This window comes from Coturnix japonica, chromosome 11 (assembly GCF_054131305.1).
Source record: "Coturnix japonica strain WE chromosome 11, WE-NBRP24, whole genome shotgun sequence".
Lineage (NCBI taxonomy): Eukaryota > Metazoa > Chordata > Aves > Galliformes > Phasianidae > Coturnix > Coturnix japonica.
Genome location: NC_140673.1, coordinates 12402696 through 12424602, shown reverse-complemented (window position 1 = coordinate 12424602; position 21907 = coordinate 12402696). Strand labels below are relative to the sequence as shown.

Genomic DNA, 21907 nt, shown 5'->3' with positions numbered 1-21907 from the left:
ATAGTACTAACTATAGCAAAAGTATTTTTCACTCTTTTAGCATGATAGAGAAGCATTTTCTTTACAAGTAATATCTGAATAAACTGTGGACAGTGTTTAAAAACAAAGCTTATTAGAACTGAGAAGTGCAAGAACTCAGTATCTAAAGGAGTTGAATAAGATTTGGGATTGTTTTCAACAGATAACAATTGATAGAAGCCAGTAGGTCCATTTATCATATTTACTGATGGAAACCTACAATAAGATCATTTGAAGTGTTTGGGGGTTGTTTAGTTGGAGAATTTTGTTTACTCTAATGGTGTTTAAACCCAACTCATAACCTGGACTTTGTCTCTAGTGTACAGGCTCAAAAGATAATAAATGTTTTTGATCTGCAGAGAAAAAAAAAATCCAGGCCTTGCAGTATTTTAGTACTTCCTGGTATCTGTCAGGACAAAAGGGATAGCACTCCTCTCTGCCAAAGATTTCTGTGTGCATAACAAGGTTAGCATCCTTTGGCTGCAACTTTGCTACCAGAGGAATACTGGATAAAACATATATATGTGTATATATATATTTAGAAGCCTGTGGCAGCCTCCAGTGTCTTACAGGAATTCATTCTTGGATTCTGGCCACAACTTCATTTATTACACCTGCTGCATAAAATATTTGCTCTCTAATTTGGAAGTTGTCCATCAGTTCAGAGCATTTAATTGAAACAACTCGGGCTATTTTCTTCAGTGTACTGAAGAAACGAAAGAGATTAGATAAAATGAAGTTATCATCAGCTTTCAGAATCAACAGTTTGAGCTACATAAGAAAATAATACACTTTGAGTACAAGTTATTCCATGGCTTTAGGAACATTTATTCCAAACAACCTTAAAATCTGGTTGTGCTACCTACAAGATGTTTATTGTATAAGATCCTAAAGAGGATAGCAAGGAGCATTTGGGTATGCATACCAGCAGACAACACTTGCACTAAAAGTGAATTGGTTTCTGTTGTTAAGTATCTGACTTATTTACGGCATATGACTCTCACAGCCACTAGGGGGGCTTCAAATTCTTTCATATCTTTTGTGAATAGCACAGCAATAAGCAAAAACCCAAATCAATATTTTGATACTGTCGTGCTCTGAAAAGAAACTCTTTCTCTATGTAGCTTCCATGTGCTCTCATCGTGGAGAGACTGTCATAACTTAAAATAAAAACTACGGCGTTTGCTGTAGCAAACACTGAGGAACAGCAAAGGGAAATCCTGGGTTCTCAAATACTCCTTTCTAGAGTAAAAATTAATAACAGTAGAAACTCTTGAAGATTTTAATTTCAATATTTCTGCAGTCTTATGCCACTAGAAAAGCACGTCCATACCTCCAGGTAAGACTCTGAGTAACCAAGCACCACTTCTGGAAAGCAACATGAAAGCAAAACATGTTGGCTAGAACATGAGCTGCTCTGTTGGCTTTAACAGCATATGGCATGGCCATAGAAAGGTGCCGCAAACTTGCAGACTTGGCACGCAAGAGAGCTAGAAAGACATCGGTCCGTAGGCGTGTTTCCGTTTCTTTCAGATAGACCCACTCTGATACATGATTCTTTGTGATCAAAAGTCAAGAAGTCCCACATGCTTCAGTAGGAGTGAAAATTACATCAGAAGATCAAGTTTTAACTTACACTGATGCGCAACAGAAGGAAAGTAATGAAGCTGCCTTCTCCAAATAAGTAAATCTTGAACACATTTAACCCAAGAGCACTAGAGAATTTCTGTGCAGTTGCACAGTGTGGAGTTCAGAGGAAGCACGGATCCCTTAGGTACCTGGGGCAGACATCTACTGCACTGCATGAATAGTCAAAACTTTATACAGCAAGATGTCATTTGTAGACTAAGTTTCACAGAGCGCACTGTAGGAAGTGTCATATAACGTTCTAAAATTATTCTGGCTACACCGGGTTTGCGTGCTCTACATCTTTTGAATTTAGCTTCTGGCAATGGATCTTAAGCTTTCTTTCAGTAACTATACAGAAGACAACCTATTTCAACCTATTTTGTATAGATAATTATGTAGGTGGTCCTTATTACAAACTAGGAAAATTAAAATACATCTAGAACACCAAAGGATAGAAATAGAAAAAAATTGAGAGAAAAAAAATACAGATTGGAAAACTAGTACATCATTCTAACAAGAGGAACAGTCAAAAGAACAGTTTACTAAACATACTGCTAATTTTACAGTCACTTATAATGCAGATACTTATGCTTTCAAAAATTTCTTTCAGTGCAGCATTTTGATTTACTACTTTTCATTTCAAACTGCAGACTAACTCATATCTCCACTGGTGTTTATTTATTATTTGAATTAACTGGGAATGTTTTTAATACCATAAATCAAGTAGGAGTTCAATCTCTGGCTAGAAACCTCATCCAAGATTTTTCTTTCTTCACATATTTTATCAGCCTGTAAACACAAGCTCTTGCCACGCTTCACTCAACTAACGATCAGTTACTTAAAGGCCAGTTACATACTGAGATCAGGGATATTTCCTAAAGAAAGGTGTGAAGGTCCAAGAACAGATGATTTATCTCTAAGTACCAGCTCTTGGATAAACCATCTCTTAAAAGGGATATATTAGTCTTTATTCTCATTAACAAACAAGCCACATTGTTTTCATCACCAAGAAAACTGTTCTGCTCTTTCAAACTATAGGACAAAAGAAAACTGCAAGAAGAAATTGCACAGAAACGTCGAAAAATAGAAGAGGAAAAACTGAAACACCAGCATTTAAAGGTAAGTTGTTGGATTTATATAATTAAAGACAGCTTTAAGTTGTTTGACTTGAATAAAAGTGTTGGAATGCAAATTTTCATGCATTTAAAGTCATGCTTTTACTATCAAATTTTCAGGGCTTTCTAAAATCATAGCAGGACTCCATTTGATTCTAATAAGCACCAAGTTTTGTTGATAAATAAATAAATGGAAATCATACTTAATCATACTTAAAAGCTAATGCTATTCAATCACTTTTGTGACATAAAACAAGACTCAAGCCAGAAAACAAGCTGAAAATTAAGCCTTACACTTCAGACTGGATATTTTCACTCCCTAATTCCACTACAGCCTCACTTAGTAAGGAAGATGGCGCAATCAGGAGATATAATTGGATTATTTTATTTTCAGGAAGAGGGGGAAGGAAAAAAAATCCTAATTTTGCTTCCAGAAACATGCCCTATATCGTGCTTTATATGCACTCATATAGGAGCAGATACTGTTTTTCAAGAAAGACGTGGAATGCAATATTTAGGGTGTGGCATATCTTACTAAGCATATTTAAAACACAATACCCTTCAAAACAGACACCTGCTCCCAGGTTTCATCTACCTTCTCTTTTGTGTCAAGGCAAGTTATGCTGTTAGTTAACTGACAGGCAAGCCAATGAAAAAGTCCTCCATGCTTAAGGTTTTATTGCAAGGTAGTGACCGTGAGGACAGATGTAATCACACAGTGCATTACCTAAGTAAGAAAGATATATCTTCCAAATCTGATAACTAATAACAAATGTGTGACTGTGTTCCTCCACATATGTGGAGAGCTGCAATTTATATTTCAAGTTTAACTTATTAATTCCAAATGACTCTTTCTCCTTTCTTTTAAGAAGGAGTAACTCATCTGTTGTAGACATCCCACTATTCCTCACTACTGTTCTTTACAGAATACAAGAGCAGTGACCTTACTCCCACTCTTATACAGATCATAGGATGGCCTGGGTTGAAAAGGACCATAATGATCATCCAGTTTCAACCTCCCTGTTATGTGCAGGGTCGCCAACCACCAGACCAGGCTGCCCAGAGCCACATCCAGCCTCCAGGGAGGCATTTGCTTCTCCCAGCAAACCATAAGATAAACTGTCCTAGCAGTGTGAGAGTAAAGCCTGCAAATTCAAAACACGCGTGCCTTCCAGGGGCACAGCTGAAATCTTTCAGCATTGGTTCTACCTTGTCAAGAGTTAATTACAGTGGACTTATCCAGCAGCATGTGTAGGATGTCATTCACAGAATTTGCAGACATTAGTCACATGAGCTGCAACAATGAACCACAGAAGAGAAAGGTCACTTTCCAGAATTCTGGACATTTCCATGGTCTTGTTAGATCGGAGTGTATAAACATCTTTTTCCCTGAAGGTAACAAGACCTATATGAAACGTGCTTTTGTATTAGAGCTACAACATGGTAAAACACGCACAAGCCTAGTACTACACTGAATACACTTTACAGCAGAAGGAAATGCTGACAGCAAAAAAGATAAAAACCTGACAGCACCACTGTGCCAGTGCCTCTGCAGAGCAGCCCACTCTGACAAACACCTAAAAGTTATATGTTGTTCAAAGGTTGTTTCTGCCATGTAATGAATCACTCTTCCAGAAGCAGCTAAGAAAATTTTGGGGATTACATGATACGTAGTTGTGAGCAGCAGCAAACTATTCTAGGAAAGTGCAAAAATAACACCATTGTGTTATGTCGGTATTCAGGGAGTTTGTTTTCTTCGGTCTAACCTACAATAAACATAACGTTTTTGTTGATTTGATTTCAATGGATGTTATCAGTTTCTGAGGTCTACAGTGCCAGCCTTGATGCAGTTTTCACAAGGAATCAGATTTATTTTTTTTGAGCCAGCAGTACAAAGCTGTCAGTTCCAACCAAGATTAAAATCTCACATTTCCAGGAGTGCTTCCTATCACTAAAATCTGTGCTCTGATTCAGAGATAACTGTGCTCCCTCTGACTAGGGAGAGCAGTATTTTGTGATCAATAGGAATTACGCCAATACTGAATTACAAGCACCTACTGGATCAAGTAAAAGTATTTCCAACTATTTTATCTGAGCCTAAAATACCTTTGCCATGAAGTTGGAAAAGGCTACCAAGAAAACCCAGAATCAAGGCTCAAGACTGAATTCTTGAGCAGCCTTTGCTTCCTGCAAATGTCTTAGGATCCAGCACTGTGAGACAATACTGTCCTGCAGGGCTAGTGTGATTGTAAACATGGCTACCAATTGCTGCAAAATACTACTACCAAAGACTGCCACAGAGTTCCCAACAAGCCCATTATACCTGCAGGCTCTATCAGAACAGTTGTGTCATGCATGAAGCCAGCTGAAAATATGCACTTAACTGCAGCAAAGTTTCATATGCATCCTCCACCACCAGCTGGCCCTCACATGCAACCTCACGACAAAAAGTTGTCTGTAAACTCAGAAGATACCATTGCATTGCTAACTCTCTAAAGATTTCAAAACACACCTATGACAGCAAGACAAACACTATACGTTTCTGACTAGCCCAGTTTTTAAAGTACAACTCTCTCTGTTTTTCCCCCATCAGAAAAAGGCCTTACGAGAAAAATGGCTCTTGGATGGCTTCAGTTCTCTTACTCCGAAAGAGCAGGAAGAAATGCAGAAGCAAAATCAAGAGGACCAACAGCAAACTCGTGAGCTGGAAGATGACATTTTCAGGTAGGGGAGTACTGCTGCCCCTCTGATTTAAAATAGTCTTTCCTGAAAAACCTCTCTCTTCCTTGTGAAAGATTACAGTGTCATTAAGGGCTAAATGGAAGTGGTTTGATGCGCAGCATAAAGCAATCCACTCTGTTTTCTGGTCAGCTAAAACTACAGCACACAAAACGTAAATTTCTATGTTGTGAACTTTCTTAAGCTGTACAATGTTTTGAAGAGTATTCCTTGCTATGATAAAAAGTCATACTGTACTTGATGGTAAGCCAGCCACAGAGTGTGGTTTTACTTTGAGGTAGATATAGTTAAAATTTTGGAATAACAGTAAATTACCTAAAAAGGTCTATTTCAGTAGATCCTGCACAGCTTTTTGTACCTGACTTCTACCAGAACTCAGCACTTCTGAACAGTACAAGCTGCCTAGTTTGCCTTATTTTTGCATATCTTCCATCCCATTGTCCTCACTTTAACCCGAAGTCAGGGCCTTCCTGTAACCTTTATAAAAAACACTACTATAAATCTCATTCCATCATGCTGCCCTCCCACACAGGGCTAAATTTGAACCTCAGTAACATCTTTCTTTATTTGTATTTAATTTATTTGGATGTAACTGTAGGTGCTTTTTAGACAAATGTAGCTTTTCCCAAAAATATTAAGATTCAATACATAAACCAGATCCAGGAACATTGATAGTACTTCCCATTAGCAACCACTGCCAAGTAGAAGTGTTTCTATTGTTTTAAATTCAGAAAAATCATCATCCTTACTCTTCCAGTTCAGTGGTGCCTTCCTCTATGCTCTTCTCTCACACCCCACTGTTCTTCTACGCACTCCTTCGGCAAAGTTGTCACCAAGATTATCTCCTCTGGTTATCTCACTACCAACTTCCCTTCTTACTCATTCCCTCTAATGCAAATGATAATTTTCATTGCTGACAGGCAGCAACCTAGTTCTGGTTTGACCTATAATTATTCTGACTTGTTGTTAGAAGGCACTTTTATCAACAGAACAGCTTTTCAGGTACCTCTGCCGAATTTTTGTTGGAGTAGTAGAAAATAGACAGTGTGCTCTGAAAACATTCCCATAGGTGGTAATTACGAAGATGTGAGATGGGTCCCCATGACAGTGTGATCACCAGGAAAAGGAGCTGTGTGAGGACAGGCTGGCTTCAGAGTGCCAGGGAAGTTGCACAGAGCAGGCAGCTGCTCTGCACCAGCCCACTGGCAGTTCAACACTTCTCTGAGTACTAGGAACTAGAGTAGAGTTTAAAAAATCCTATGACTTTGAGTAAGAGCTGGACATTTAGCTGAAGCCTCCTTTGTGCCTTAATAATTTTGTTGAGGAAAGTTTGTTTTTTGAAGTCATGAACCAGATTTAGTGTGCAGATTTGTTGTGGAAATTATATCAGCATCCATATAAGCTATTTATAACTTGAGCTGAATTTATCACAGTCACAAGCAGAAAACAGTAATTAAACTAGAACTTCAAAACTGAAAGTCTCCTTCGATTTGTAGAGGTACGTTAACATCAGAAAAATTTTAGTTTCTCTGTTTTAATTCCAGATTGGAATTGAGAAAGGGTAATGCATCTTTGAAGTTTACCTGAATTAGAAGCTTCCAAATACTTTAGAAGGAGGCCATAGGCTTTGAATACACTTATGCTTTAACGAAGGAGAAATAAGAGTGCCAAGCCATTCATTTGTACTTGATCACTTACTTAAATAACATGTATATTTTACACATATATGCACACACACAAAAGTAAGATTTCAAGGGCTGGCTGCAGACTCACTATGAATAGGAAGGCTGCTTGCTTAGTACTGCATTATATCAGCACATATGTTATACCAAAGAATTGTAAGGTGAAGTTCCTGAGTTCATAAAATTAATATATATCTGAGCCTGTAATAGCTGAACTATAGAAATATGCCTGATAAATCTCTACTTGAATTTTTGCCAGACTTCATTGACATTTTCTGGGGGGGGGAAAGCAATTTTCCTTGTAGGTCAGATGTGGGGATGCCAGTTTTATTTTATTATTGTTATTATTTTGTAACTAATTCTTATTTAGAATCCCACACTTAAGAGAAACGCATTAGGCATCTTTCCCTACATAATCATACATCTAGGGTCAGAACAAACCATAAAGCTCATTTAGTTCTCACCCCCTGCTGTGGGCTGGTTGCCACCCGCCATATCAAGCTGCCCACCCCATCCAATCCAGCTTTGGGCATCTCCAAAGATGGAACATCCACAGATACTTTGGGCAAATGAAAATATAAACAATGCTTTCATATCTAGATGGCTGAGATTTCAACCATAAACTAGCAATAATGAAGATTAAATAACTTGCATAACTGTACATGAAGCTGTACATTAAACATTAAATGTTTGATTGTTTGATGCTGGCCTTTCTCTTCCTATTTCAAACACTTTTTTTTAATTATTCCTACAAAAATAAGGCTGTTTATTTTACTACACTGGCTTAATGCAACATCTGAATGTTTCCTATTATTTTTACAATTGATTGTTTCTCCATGGTTAACTAAATATTTCCACAACCACCTGCTGTTAATATCAGTATCACCAACTATCTTGTCTTGCCTGTGGGCTTCTCCTGGCAAGCTCACCCAGACTTCTTCCGCCTTAAAATGACTCCTGCTTCTAGAAATAGTTCATATTTATTTGGGGTGATATGCATCAGACAAACGATGAGCATAAAATATAAAAAAAATAACTGAAAGTGTAACAGAAAACAACAGTCTTTGCATTTACAACATAAGACCTCACAGGTAGAACAAAGTGGTATGTAGCAAATATTTCCTTCTGTCATTAATGTGTTTTGTAATACAGCAAACAGAAAATAATTAGTGATGATACTCACCAGAAAAAAAAAGTGCATGAAACAATAGCCAAGACAGCACAAGAGAAATCTGCATCCTGGAAATAGGAACCAGTACAGAAATGCTCTTAAATCCCAGCCATGGAGTTAACCATGGAGAAACAATGCTTGGACAGTCAGCAGTAGAAAAGTTCATACCACCATTGCTGAAGTTACAAGAACAGTTTAGATGTTTTTTTTCCCTAGCAAGGCTATTAAACATTTTCATTATTGTTATATTTACTCTCATAGGTAAGCAATCAATATGCCTTTGAGATTTTGACAGCTTTTATCCTCATAATGTACAGAGAAGGTCAGCAAGGATATTTGATTTTATATATGAAGAAAGGAGAACATACCGTGAGTCACATGGAAACTTCTCTCAGAACTAGAAGGTTAAGCAGGTTTATTCTCAAACATATACACCTATAAATTATACTTTAGCCAGTGTTCAATAGTTGTCTAGCAAAGGCCTCTACAGACGCATCTATGCTGCCTTTCCAGACATCATGTCTTCTTGTTCAGACACACCCAACTCAGTTTCAAACCAGCCAGAGACACAAAAACTACTAACATCTAGTCCAAGTCAACCAACATCACTGCACCACACTTGACCAATAGTTTTGTTGTACCACAGATAGCACTCAAACTAGCAGAAGCCTGCCTGATTTCACACACAAAATGAAGTCATATCTCAGAACAAAGTCAGAAATTGCTATACTGTTCATGTACATACTTGTCAAGCTGCAAAAACAAGATATATGGAGAAGCTCAGTGGAATTCTTTCTACCACACCTTTGATTATTGAGTTTCACTGTTGCTTCAGGTAGATTCTGACCACTCTGATAATCATTCTGTGTTTTTTCCATTTCAGTGTTAAAAAACAAACAAACAAAAAACTTTAAAGTTTTTCCACTACCCCATAACAGCCCTTTTCTTCTGAGAGAATTGCTTGCAGTTGTAGACATGTTATTCCCAACAGAGGCATTTATGTTACTCTCTCCTAAATAGGCCCCCATTTTGAAATACTCCTTATTTGGATGTCAAGTAGAGCTGGCATTTATGTACTAATCAGTTAGTATTTGAGCATTTCAAAATAAGAGGAAAAGTTCTATACCTTGTATCAACAATAAAACAGTGACTAGAGGGTGGTCTGTGTCACCTTACAGAGGAGTAGCTCAGCGCTCTGGTTACAGACAGAAACAGTATTTTACACCATCTCTTCCTGTCATGTTTATATGATAGAGCTTACAGTCAGCCATGTGTGCTTGGCTCACGTCAGGAAACACAGTGAACAATCGGTCCCATTTTATCACCTGATTTGCAGCAAAGAGCATTAATTCTTGACAGAATTATTCATTAAACAGCATGCTTGAAATGTACAAACAGCATTGTGTTACTAAGGGCAACTCAACTAGTTTGTAATGTGATACCTGAAGACAGGCTAATGGTAGGTGGACTCCAGAGCTGTTATAAGTATTTGACTCACCTCAAGACATGTAAGAACTTGCTAAAAGCTGTGTTTTCTCCTTGGTCTGGTTGGTATCCTTCAGGGCAGTATCCTGATGTGTTCCATCCATACACCGTTTTTCTTCTAGGGTGGCATTGGTGTCAACTGCAGCAGATGAGCTGGTAGCCAGCGGCAGTCAAGTACACACTGTAGTATCTCTTGATTCAGCTTCTGATTTGGCAGAGGAACCTCCAGTTTAGAATCTCAGCCTCTAAAGCTCCTTGTTTAATCTAGTTCTGTATTACTTACTTTTCCCTCTAAAATAATATACCTTAATCAAGAAGGAGAAAAATAAAAAATGATGGATTTCATACAGTAACATCATACTTCATTCATCTGCAGGATGCAGCAGCTCCTTCAAAATATTTATTTTAAATAATAACCAGTGCAGCTGCTAGAACCTTTCAAAACACAAACTGTGATTAACTTCAAAACACTCTGAATCAATGACATGTTTAGAAAGTTTCTAAAGACTTAAATGCTGGAAAGAGATTTAAGTCTAACTTTTCCACTGTATGAAGTCAAAAGGATTTTGATTTCTTTGAATTAGCATGCATGCAAACAACAATATCCTCTTAAAATGAACCAAAAAGTTATTTACATCTGAATACTGGTAGCATGTATAAAAGAGACGAGTTCTCATGCAATTTTCCTTTTGGAGAGAGAGGTATAACTTTTCTTTAGCCCCACTGAGCACTGAATTAGTCTATTTTCTCCCTTCAACATATCCTTCCAGGATTTTTCTTCTTCCATCTCTGTCAAGTAGCAGTTAGAGTCCAGACTACAGCAAAAGTTACTGATCCTTCAGTTCATTATTCTTCTGAGCTTCTAATGAACAATTTTGGCATTATAATATAGCAATCAAGTAAAAACGCATTTCAGAATATTAAATACTACTCTGTAAGTTCAGAAATGTGGCACAGTCATTGTACTAGTTTCTTTCACAGTACTGCAAGCTTGTTTTGGTTTTTTCTTAATTTCTTGTTGAATGTGCTATTCTTCACATCAGAGTTTTAAGGTCTGAGATACCATTTTTGTTTAAAAAAAAGTAAAAAAAACCATCTCACCAGCAGCCAAAAAACCCACAGTATTCTGTTGGTACTGCTTCAAAATTTTTGAGCTTTAAAAGGCAAGAATCACAGTGCTATTTAAGCTCCTCAAATAATCATAGAGAAGTTAAATGTTTCTCTACTGGCTTGCATGTAACGATTGCATCTGCTTACTGCTTTAAAGAGAGGGCAGATTCCTATTACTGATGTTGACTTTGGTAAGAATCAAAGAAGTCAAAACATAATGGTTTGGGTTTTTTTTTTTCCTAGAGTTTTGGGATACAGTCTATCATATATTTTTAACTTCAGATATGATCATCTTATGAGTAATCTTAGCATCTTCAATGTCTTTTACAGTTGCCTTAATCCTACACTCATCAACTTCTGACAGATTCCAAAACAATGAGACATTATTTGAATCAAATACAGAGCATTCTGAAATTTGTTCTTTTTTTTTTTTCCCCTTAAGTTAAAACAAAAAATGTTTCAAAAAAAAAATAAAAAATAGAGATGAACAAGGAGACTGATCAGCAGGAGAGATCTAGTTCAAGTCCCAACTCAGAGCTGAATTAGGGACATGATTCTGGATCTCCATGGAGAAACAACTTCCCCAATTACCAGGCTACAAGGCAAGCTTCTATCTTAATCTCAGCAAATATGTGCTTCTGCAGAATGAAAGTCTTGACTACAAAAATGAAAAAACAGGTTACAAGACACCTCCCTAACATCACTGCCTTAGTCACAACAGAGAAAAGAATTTGACCAAGATATTTTACCTTAGAGGTGTGCTTGAATAGGTATAGACTTCTCCTTCTCGACTTTACAGAGACAAGATATTTTGTCCCAGACCTTTCTGACTAGAAGTGTTTCATCAAGCAGCTTAATGCTAAGATGATAAAAATTTTAGTTAGTGAGAGATACCTTAAAAATTTTACTTAGTGTACAAGAAACTGCATAGCATAGCTTTAGCATGTAACTGAATGAAGAGAGAGAGAGAAGGAAGCTGTAACCCCTTCTAAATAACATTCAAGTTAAGGGTCAAAAAGAAATTCTGACTACTGAGATTTAATCTTTTACATAATGAGAGCTTTTAAAGAAAATAACTCATGAGCTATGTCTTGACTGGCAAGATGCTTGTGATTTGTATTGCTAAATCTGACAGATGAGCCAGGTCTGGAACATCATGCTGTTCAAGAGAATTTGGAGTTAGCGTATATGATATTAAGCTATAGGCTTGTAGTCTTAGTAAAACAGTCACACTGACAAGACCTAGCTATTGTAAAATAAAAAATAAATCAACAATTTAAATTTTGTTCTACTAAGAGTACTTGGAAATGGTATTTTATTTTATTTTTTTTTTTAATCAAAGCTCTGATATATTAGCATGATACTTATTTTCTCTCTCAGAAATATGGATGCAATGTTATTTCAATGAGTAAAGGTGATTCTAGGGGAACTGAAGCTTCTATATTGCCTACAACTTTTCTTTGCATGATCCCCCTGAATTCAGTTTAATTTGTATACTAAAACATATGATTTGATCTACTATAGCTCTTGAACTCTAGTCGACATTTACAACTAAAGAATTCATATTGAAGAAACAAAGTCATAACCCTAGTGTCTGTAACTACATTTGTTTCCTATTTCATAACTACATAGGAGAGAATCAAATTCCTTGAGACAATGGAGAGAGAAAATTTGCTTAAAATGAGGAAATCCTGTGTGGGGGTGTATTTTCGTTTTTTTATTCCCTCATGAAAAATACATGATTTCAGACACTGCTTTCACAGTGGACTCGGAAGGAATCTGTAACACATTTTTATTTTATTTTTTTTAAATTGAGAATACTAACTCAGCTTTTTCTGAGGCGTGTGAAATTCTAAACTGATTCCATATCAGAGTGAGATTTACAGCTAGTCTTCCTAACATCTGCATTCAACATTAACTGAATCTGTGACATTGTTCTCTACCTGGTATTAAATCAAAATGAATTGTAATTGCAGACTGGAGAAGGAAATAGAAGCCCTTGAAAAAGAGGAAATTAAAGTCTCAGCTAAGGAAGAAGCTATTTTAAAGAAACTTAAATCAGTTGAGAAAACAACAGAAGACATAATCAAGGTAAGTACCAAATTACAAAGACATAGAATGCACTAGACATTCATCATCATAATTAAGGAAATAAGAACTAGCTAGATCATGCGAGTGGTCATGAACTTTTTTCTGAAGCAACAGTAGTTCAAACATAAAGAGGGATTTAGAAATTTTACTGTTCAGGTGCCCATGTTCCCATTTGCTTTTTGAGGTAAGGAGCGGAGGTCAGAAAGAAATTCATATTAGCACATAAGAAAATACATAACTGGAACATCAAAACGTAGCCTTTGAGAATCATTGTAGACAACCAGTTTGGGCCACAGAGTGCAGCTGTCTCAGTGATTAACTTTCTAATACCCTACCTTACTTTGTGTGACTTGACATCATACTGGGAAATAAGACAAAAAAATTCTTTCCCACACTCCATGCTCCAGCTGAGCAGATTCCATCTTTTAAGTACCTCTCATCATGAGGCCATGTGTATAAGCTGAGACATTAACTAGGCAATGTTTTGCTTTACCTCATTGTTTTGAAGTTGACTAATCCACATTTATCATCGTCGGTTCTCTTTCATAGTCTGTGAAGACCGAAAAAGCAGGAGTTGCAGGAGGTACGTTTACTCAAAAAACAAACAAACAAAAAAGTTTCTCATAGAAACAAGTAAAAAACAGATTAATGGTGGAATTCATTGTGGATCTTCTTTATTCAGAGGCGGCAGACTACATATATGCCAACATACCTGACCTTCCCAAGCATTTTAGACCATCTGCACTGAGAAGGGTGGGGCATGCTACCAGTGATGATGAAGAAAAGAGAAAAGGTACTTCTTACCACTAACTGCAAAGGATGCCACTGTTTGCAAAAGCTTCTAAACCTTGAATCGAATGAGCCTTAGAGAAAGAATAAGTATTATGAATACAGGACAATGCCCTTCTCAAGCCATATTGTGTAATGTAATAAAAACTGAGATGTAATTACAGTGACGTAATAAAAACTGAGAGGTGGGACACTGGTGTATAGCTTGCACCTTTGAAACTGAGATCAAATGTTTTCAATCCTGACGCTTTCCTCTGGTAACTCACCCCTCTATCTAGCATACCTTTTAGTTTCCCCCTTCACATTTCATAACCAGTAGTTACACCCATGGGGTAGCCAGTAGCAATTTATTATTTCTAATCAATTAGAACACTTCCTAATCCCTTTGAGTGACCAAAACTAATGTAGCATGTTAAGGTCTTTTGATTGCTATTGCCAAGTACACCACTAGAAGCCAAGGTTAAATCTGGCTTTCTCAGTCAAACACATCACAAAATCTGGCTCCTCATCAGCTTATTTTTCCTCAAGAATTAGATCCAACAAGAAATATTTTCTCCGGTTCAAGGTTGAGAATGAAAACCTTTTATATATTGGTTACAGATGTTACACTTCTACATGATTTCCAATTCAGTCTGACGTTTATTTTCTACCAGTCAGAACTCTCCTATAACATCTCACAGCTGCTGCATCATCAGTTTAAGTATTTGTTTCTTTCAACAGCATTGTTTGCAATGGAAATGAAAGTTGAAAAAGACATGAAGACAGGTGAAAACACAGTGTTGTCAACAATACCTCTTCCCTCAAATGAGTTTAAAGAGACAGGAATTAAAGTCTACGATGATGGTAGGAAGTCAGTTTATGCTGTGTCCTCAAATGGCAGCACAACACAAAATAGGATGGATGAACTTGCTCCTGTTGAGGTGGAAGATCTTCTAAGGCAGGCAAATGAAAAAAATTCCCAGTCTCCCACAGAGTATCATGAGCCTGTGTTTGCAAACAAGTTCTGCAGGCCAGTTACTCCTCAGAAAGACAAATTAGTCCCTGGACTGAAACTGGAAGACACACACAAAAGAGAGATGAATGGACTCAGCAGTCAGACTGAATTTTCCCCTGTGGCAGAACCCTTTATACAGCAACCTAAAATGAATGGGCTTAATCTTCAAAAGGTAACACCAAAATCTCCCTCTCCGATATTTCCGGATTTAGAGAAGAAACTACATGTTAATCCTGAGAACAAGATGGCAGATAATGAGAAAAAAAATGGTACACATGAGGAATTAAAAACTTATCACAATACAACAGAAAGACATGATGAAACAAGGTTTTTAAGTTCCTGTCATCCTAATGAAGCATCCCTTGCACCTCAAGATGAGGAAGATGTTCATTACCGCACAGTCCAAGCTGTGCCATGTTATGTGGATGATTCAGAACCAGTTACAATGATTTTCATGGGTTATCAGCGCATTGACGATGATGACACAGAAGCAGACCAGAAGCTGACAAGATACGATGGGGTTATCCGTGCAGAATTAGTTATCATTGATGATGACGATGATGATAGCAAATCTGAGAAACCATCATATCATCCCGTTGGCCACTACAGTCAGGTTTACCAGCCACCAAGCAGGAAAACCACAGAAGTCACACAGACAAACCCCATGAGCAGCCTAGGCACAAGCATGAACAATGCACCCTACAAAAATTCCATCTCCTTACAAGAACAAGAGGAATGCTTAAGCTTACCTATGAGCCGTGTTCATCTTCAGAGCCAAGTGCCTGGAGATGGTACTGAAGATCCTTCACTAACAGGTAACAGAAAAAGAAAATCATGTCGCTGCTGTTCACTTATGTAGCAAACTGATAGTGCTTTATATGGTAGCAGTCACTTCAGGACTTTTTTTCACAGACCAATACACAACTGGTAATCATTTCCTTGCTCTTTTGTTAACAAATTCTAACCTGCATTTTAGTACCACTCAATTTCATCTTCAGCAAGGCACTATTTACCATATCAAATTTTTGGGGGGGATAACAACTATGACCAATCTCAGAAAATCTCAGAAAAGAATCTCTTGTGACTTTCAGAGTTTAAAAGTGGTCCTATTTGCAGTTACAATTAAAGGATTCATTAACACTACCTCAGTTAGAAGGATAGCTTTCATTTCTACTAGGTAACTAACAGCACTGCTTCTTAACACTGTCTAACTGGAAACTTTTTGTGCCTATCCGCATTCTGTGTACTTCCTACATAATTTAAGTTGCATGTTAAGTCAGAAAGGCTGTTTAATAACCAGCTATACTTCACATTATTTTTCTGGATTCAACATTTCCAGCCTTGCCTTGACAACATCTATGCAAGTTTTAACTTTTGTTGTTGTTGACTTTAACTTAATCTTTATAGGTTCTGAGAAATAATGAAAGCTTTCCTCTCTACATTTGGTTAGTCAACAGTATTATTTCTTAACACTTTTTTATAATTTATTCACATTAAGATGTCCATTTCTTACGGCTAAGTTTTATTATAAAGGCTGAAGAAATAATAGCAAGAGAGGGTGATAGAACAAATAGCGTGTTTATGCTGCATTTAAAAGTATATTACTAAACTGCATTTAAGAGCATTCACAGATCAGAAGATTTCAGACAGTAATCATATCCCACACTAAAAAAAAGTGTTGTATTTGAAATATAGGGAGGACAGAGGTTCTGTTTCTATATTCTTTTCCTCTGCTCTCTTCACAACTATATACTCAGTAATTTTTCAGTTTAGAAGGAAAAGTACAAGGCCCTGCCTAGAACGCTGCCTAGTAGTGGCAGACTAGTATTTCTTTCCAATAAAAGTGAAGCTGGAAGTCAGGTGGGTTTTGGATATCACAGGAATTTCAAGCATTTGTGCAACTGTCTGCATTGACAGGGAAAAGCTGTTAATCAGAGCTTCAAATTAGGAGCACCTTCAGCCTCATACAGTCATGCACAACACAGCTTGAAATACTCGAGCAGTGCTGCCTAGCACTTCTGATCAATCAGGTTAAGATCAGTCTATTACTCAGAAGGTCCTTCACTTCCCTTGAGCAGCAATTCTGCCATCTGTGCATTTCCCCAAATCCCCTAGGAGTAAAAGCTGTTGCCAGCAGTCCTATGCCAGCAGCTGAAAGCAGGAGCCAGTCACAGGCAAGATAAGCCATTCCAGCAACTGCTCCAATCCATTATTCTTGGGGGACAGTCTCTTAATTACCCCCATTACATACCTATGGACAGAATAGAGAATCAACACCCAACATCTAGAAGCAGGTTGTGAGCAAAACAATTTACCCATCCTACAGTCTGTTCTGTGGAATAGACCCTGGGAAAAGAGGTTTCTAAGAAGTAACTACAAACCACAAGTACTGTAATGTGATGGAAAGCACAACAATGCCAGCAGAGCAACAAAGTCCTAGGCTGCAGCAAGTGAGGGCTTGCTCAAACACAACAGCCCCGGGCACAGAAACAAAGGAAAAAAGCTGCTTACCTTCAGAAGGCCTCAGGTAGACAGGGCAGGCAAACAGGGATCTCCAGTGGAATACCCTTAATCCCACTGCCAGCCCTTAAATGATGTTTGGGAAGGGATGGTTCCTGGTTCCATCGCTTCCTATCACTCAGGCACATTGGATTCTCCTGAGCTCCCCTGGGTTGGCCCTGCCTTCCACCAGGTGTTTAATCACTGCTTCAAGTCAAGAAGGTACCCATTCAGACAAACAAGTTATCTGAGCACCTCTGCCTATAACAATCTTCCCTTATTTTTACCTCCTAGAAGCAGCTTTTGAAGCTTCATTTTTCCCTGCCAATCAATTTCTGAAAAGTCTTTTTGCAGGTTTGTGAAAAATACTGACTTTAGAGGAAGAGGTAAACCTAGCAAAAACATTTGGAAAACTCTTCTATCAACTTCTGTTCTTCTTACCTGTTTATTTACAAGTACTACACCAAAGAGAATACAGCCATTTGTGAAAAATCCTGGTTCTGATTAATAGTAGTTAAGGCAATGACATCAAGGCAAAAATACACCCTAGTATTCAGCACTGCCTCCAGCTGAGTGCCTTGAAGTGCCCAGTGGCCTATGGAACTAAGCCATATTCCTCTTTGCCCCTCCACCTGTTTATCATCACTCCTCAGGGCAGTTTGATCTGGGGAAAAAAGCAGGAAATGGCTCAATTTTTCCTAAGCTACTAATCCTATTGCTACTTCTAAAAATGAAACAAAACCAGGAAAGCCTCTCACTTTTAGAACAATGTATGACAAAGCATTGTTTCTTAAGAGAAATAAACCGTTTTCAAACCAGTCGCTGATGCTTCAGCCTACTAGGTTTGCCCTGACCACTACCAGTGAAAAGAGGGAAATAAGAAAATGATTTTTAGCCCTCATCCTTCATTCCTAAAACTACAAGCCATAGAACAAAAGTAATCCTCTTTGAAATTCTGCAGGGAAAGCTTTGGGAAGCAATTGTAGCATTTTAATATTAAACAAACACTGAAGGCTCTCTGAAGGAATGGAAAGCACAAAAGTGCAGACAGGATAAGAAAGAGGTTCCCTTATGTGACAGTCCTGCTTTGAGAAAAGAAATAAACCTTCAGATGAAGTTACTGAAAAGCTGTTGATGGCAAAGGACAACTAGGAAGCATAGTAACATGTTCCATATACTGACCTAGACAGAGAAATTATGGGATTAAATGTGGAGTTTTTAGCGTGGGCCTAAGGTGGCAGACATGTAGCACATGCTTCCTTCCATATGGTAGCAATTTTCACTTCCCCGTAAGTATGGTACATGCTTTCAAAATACCAAAGAGAGTAGGGATAGCAATGCTATCCTAGTTATCCTGCTAGCATTTCATTTCATTTGAGTTTATTTTCTCTGTATTTAAGAAATGCGTATGTTTTGAAAATTAAATATTCTCTGGGGAAAATAAAAACCCCTGTGATGGAACAAAAGCTAAGACATAATGGGATAATTGGAAAAAAAAACCAACCCAGCTGAAGCTGAATAGGCAGGAAAGCTTCCAGACAGTATGCAGCAGTGCCTCATGGGAAATGAAAGTGCAAGGCTTTTGGCAGGTACCTGGTTACATAAGCTAGCTTTATCATTGGAAGCTATGCAGCCTTGAAAAGCAGCGAGCAATTGCTCCATTTGTGCTAAGAACTGTGCAAGAAAACTTTTTAAGAAAGAAAATGTCTGTACAGAAGGCAAGAAAATCAATAGTCTGGGGTTGTATTTTTAAATGACTTATCTGACCAACTGTTCTCAAACCAACAACCAGAATTCAAACCCTCTTGAATTCTTTGGTCTGCAGACAGTACTCAGTTCTGTAAGAGCCAAGCTTAACATCTCCAGTCCCATGACATAAGGTTACACACAGGTGCTTCTGTGAATCCCAACAACAAACTTCAGTGCTCAAAACAAAATCTGAGCTGGACATTTGTTGACCTACATAAATTAAGTAAACAGCTGCTTTGACCTCCTTGTGTCCCAGTACACAGAGTGTATGAAAGAGATGCTATTTTGGGGGACTCTTCAAACTGCCAGGTCAGAGGGCTGAAGATTATTGCTATTGCATTCTCAGATCAGCAGCTTGGTGGGGGAGGCTCTTACGTATCATACAAAAGCATTATATTGCTGTTCTAAAAATAACCATAACATTTAATCATCTGCCCCGCACTGTCACTTTCAAACTAACCTACCTTATATCCAGCTACAGACTGTAGCCATACTGATGTTTATACGGATAAATTACCCTGCCAGATTTAATTCAGGAATATGACTAACTGCCACCCTGACTCACTGCACCAGGAAGAGGAAAGTTCTCTGTGAACATCAACATAAAAAGGCTTCCAAGCAGTTACAGCTCCAGCTGAGGAGTTTAGTTTAAACAAAGGGTTTGTTTAATTATTCATGCATCCTTTTAATCTGCCAGCATCTTGTCAAGGACAATACCATCTGTCTGCAATGTGTTAGTAAAGGTAGCAAACAAAACAGGAGAGCTGTGTTAATTTTTAAGTAGCAATAATGGAATACTTTTTTTCTTAAATATGTGCTCACTTTGCAATAAAATTACCAGAACTAATACTTTCTACTAATTTCTTTCTGTAACACTAAAACAATGCTTATTCTGCTGGATTCACCATTGGAGGTATGTGTATTCTTCATTATTCTAAATACAGTGATTTAGTATCAGAAATAGAAAGTTTGACTTAAAATAACAGTGGCTTTTTTTTTTTTTTTTTTTTTCCAGCTCTAAGGATGAGAATGGCAAAGCTGGGGAAAAAGGTGATTTAACAGCTGTGTGACACAGAAGTAGAAATTACTACTCAAAGCAGAGTAAAGCTACGGAGTTTCTTCAATATACATTTTGCATCTTAATGCCCAGTGTTTTGCTCCTCTGTTTTATGCATCTGGGTTATTTTGCACTTTGCATAACCCAATGGACTCTAACAGACTTTTAGTTTTGACCAACTGTGCCACATAGAAATAAATGAAAACCTGAATTTTAAAGGTAATAGAAATCTACCCAAGGCCATAAATGCAGCACGTATGCAAGAGCGAAGACATGCATAACCTGTCCCTGCCATCAGAAATATATTGTTGCTACATACGCAGCAGTATGCTACATACATACTCCAGGGAATTTCCATCTCCAGGGAATTTCACAGGATGTTGTTCCCTTTAAAGCATACTGGTCTCACGTTTGATAGAAAATTATGTACCAGCCTTTCTTTTTTCCCCCCAATAACTAAGTATGAGAGATAAGAGCCAGAAAAAGGGTATGTATTAAAGCTGATTTCCAAGCTTAGTAACTTGCCCAAAATTTGAAGCATTCCTTTTTAAGAGTAAAACAATCTCAAAATATTAAAGCCCATATTTAAGTATTTAGCTATTTCTAGAGCACCACAGTCCGCCTGCCCTTCTTCTTTACATGTGACAGTACAACAATCCTAAAACCCTGTTCTCCCTTCCACATCACATACATACTTCCTGCTCATACCCCACAGACCCCGTGCATAGCACTATAAACAGCCTGACCTCCCGGGCACAGCTTCACCTCTAGCTCGCTTCACAAAGCCTTACTTTTCCAGAAAGCTGGTTGCCAGACAGGCAGTGCCTGTCCGTCATTAACATTATTGCTTAGTACACAGGTTTCATCAGCCAGGGGAGCTAAAATTAGTTCTGGTCTCCCATCAGAAACCAACTTATCAATGACTTGTCCCGCAGCTGCAACAGGTCTGTTTCAGGGGCAGCTGCCACTGGGCATGGCTCCCCAGCAAGCAGCAGGGCTCCCACCATTCAACATGTTCATTGTTTCCACAATGGAGGAAAGCTATTGCACTTAGAACAGCCATAAGGTGTAATCACATAGAGGAAAGTCACATGCTAGTCCTTTTTGTAATACCAGGTTCTTGGGGAAAAAAGTGCCTCATCACTCTACTTCCTTCAATTCAAATCAGTATGATAGCATTGGTAGGTCTTACACTGGTTTGAATCGCTCAGGTTGTATTGTTCTGTTGTAGCTGACTAAGGAGTAACTACCAAAAACCAGCCCTAACTGTTTTGCTTGCCTTCCTCGTTTCAAAGCAGGAAACTGAAGCCACTACCTCATGCTGAGGCACAACGGTAGTAGCCAGCTGACATATGGCCTCTAAGCAGGTGGTGGTCCCAGTCTGAAGTAGCAGTGAGAAAGGTGATAATCTCAGAATTTAGGAACTGTCAAAGATTGTTACCTGGAGACAGAAATAGTAGATGAATAAACAAATACATTTTCTCTACATCTGGCCTGTCCTTATTTGTTGTAGAATTTTTTCCTCCCTCTTTCTCTGAAGACATGTTTGCTCATTACTGCTTAGTTCTGACAGTTAACTCAGTGAAGTGGTTTTGTTTCAAGATGCATCTTAGAGGTTCTCAATGGGATGTAATTTGGACAGTAGGAAAAAGGGACACAGGCAGCTTTTATAACAGAGGCAGACTGATTTGGGCACTTTTCTCTGCATTGGGAATTCTCTGCATTCCCCAATAATATCTTCAAGTGATCTGGCAAAACACAAAACAGAAATAGTTTACA

General features: G+C 38.0%; 2 protein-coding genes across 3 annotated transcripts in view; one reads left to right on the top strand and one right to left on the bottom strand.

Annotated features, from left to right (window-relative positions):
• PLPPR5 (phospholipid phosphatase related 5) overlaps positions 1-12926 on the bottom strand; it is a 302682-nt gene extending 289756 nt beyond the window's left edge. Inside the window, exon 1 of the mRNA XM_085511237.1 lies at positions 8367-12926. The gene's annotated coding sequence lies outside the window, so the exon portion shown is untranslated. The remainder of the gene's footprint in view (positions 1-8366) is intronic.
• PALMD (palmdelphin) overlaps positions 1-21614 on the top strand; it is a 44859-nt gene extending 23245 nt beyond the window's left edge. For both annotated transcript variants that reach the window (XM_015870088.3, XM_015870090.3), the window contains 7 exons: positions 2686-2766; positions 5356-5486; positions 12926-13040; positions 13590-13623; positions 13723-13833; positions 14550-15638; positions 20087-21614. In XM_015870088.3, coding sequence (XP_015725574.2) covers positions 2686-2766; positions 5356-5486; positions 12926-13040; positions 13590-13623; positions 13723-13833; positions 14550-15638; positions 20087-20130 — 1605 coding nt within the window. In that variant the 3' untranslated portion in view covers positions 20131-21614. The remainder of the gene's footprint in view (positions 1-2685; positions 2767-5355; positions 5487-12925; positions 13041-13589; positions 13624-13722; positions 13834-14549; positions 15639-20086) is intronic.
• The last annotated feature ends 293 nt before the right edge of the window (positions 21615-21907 follow it).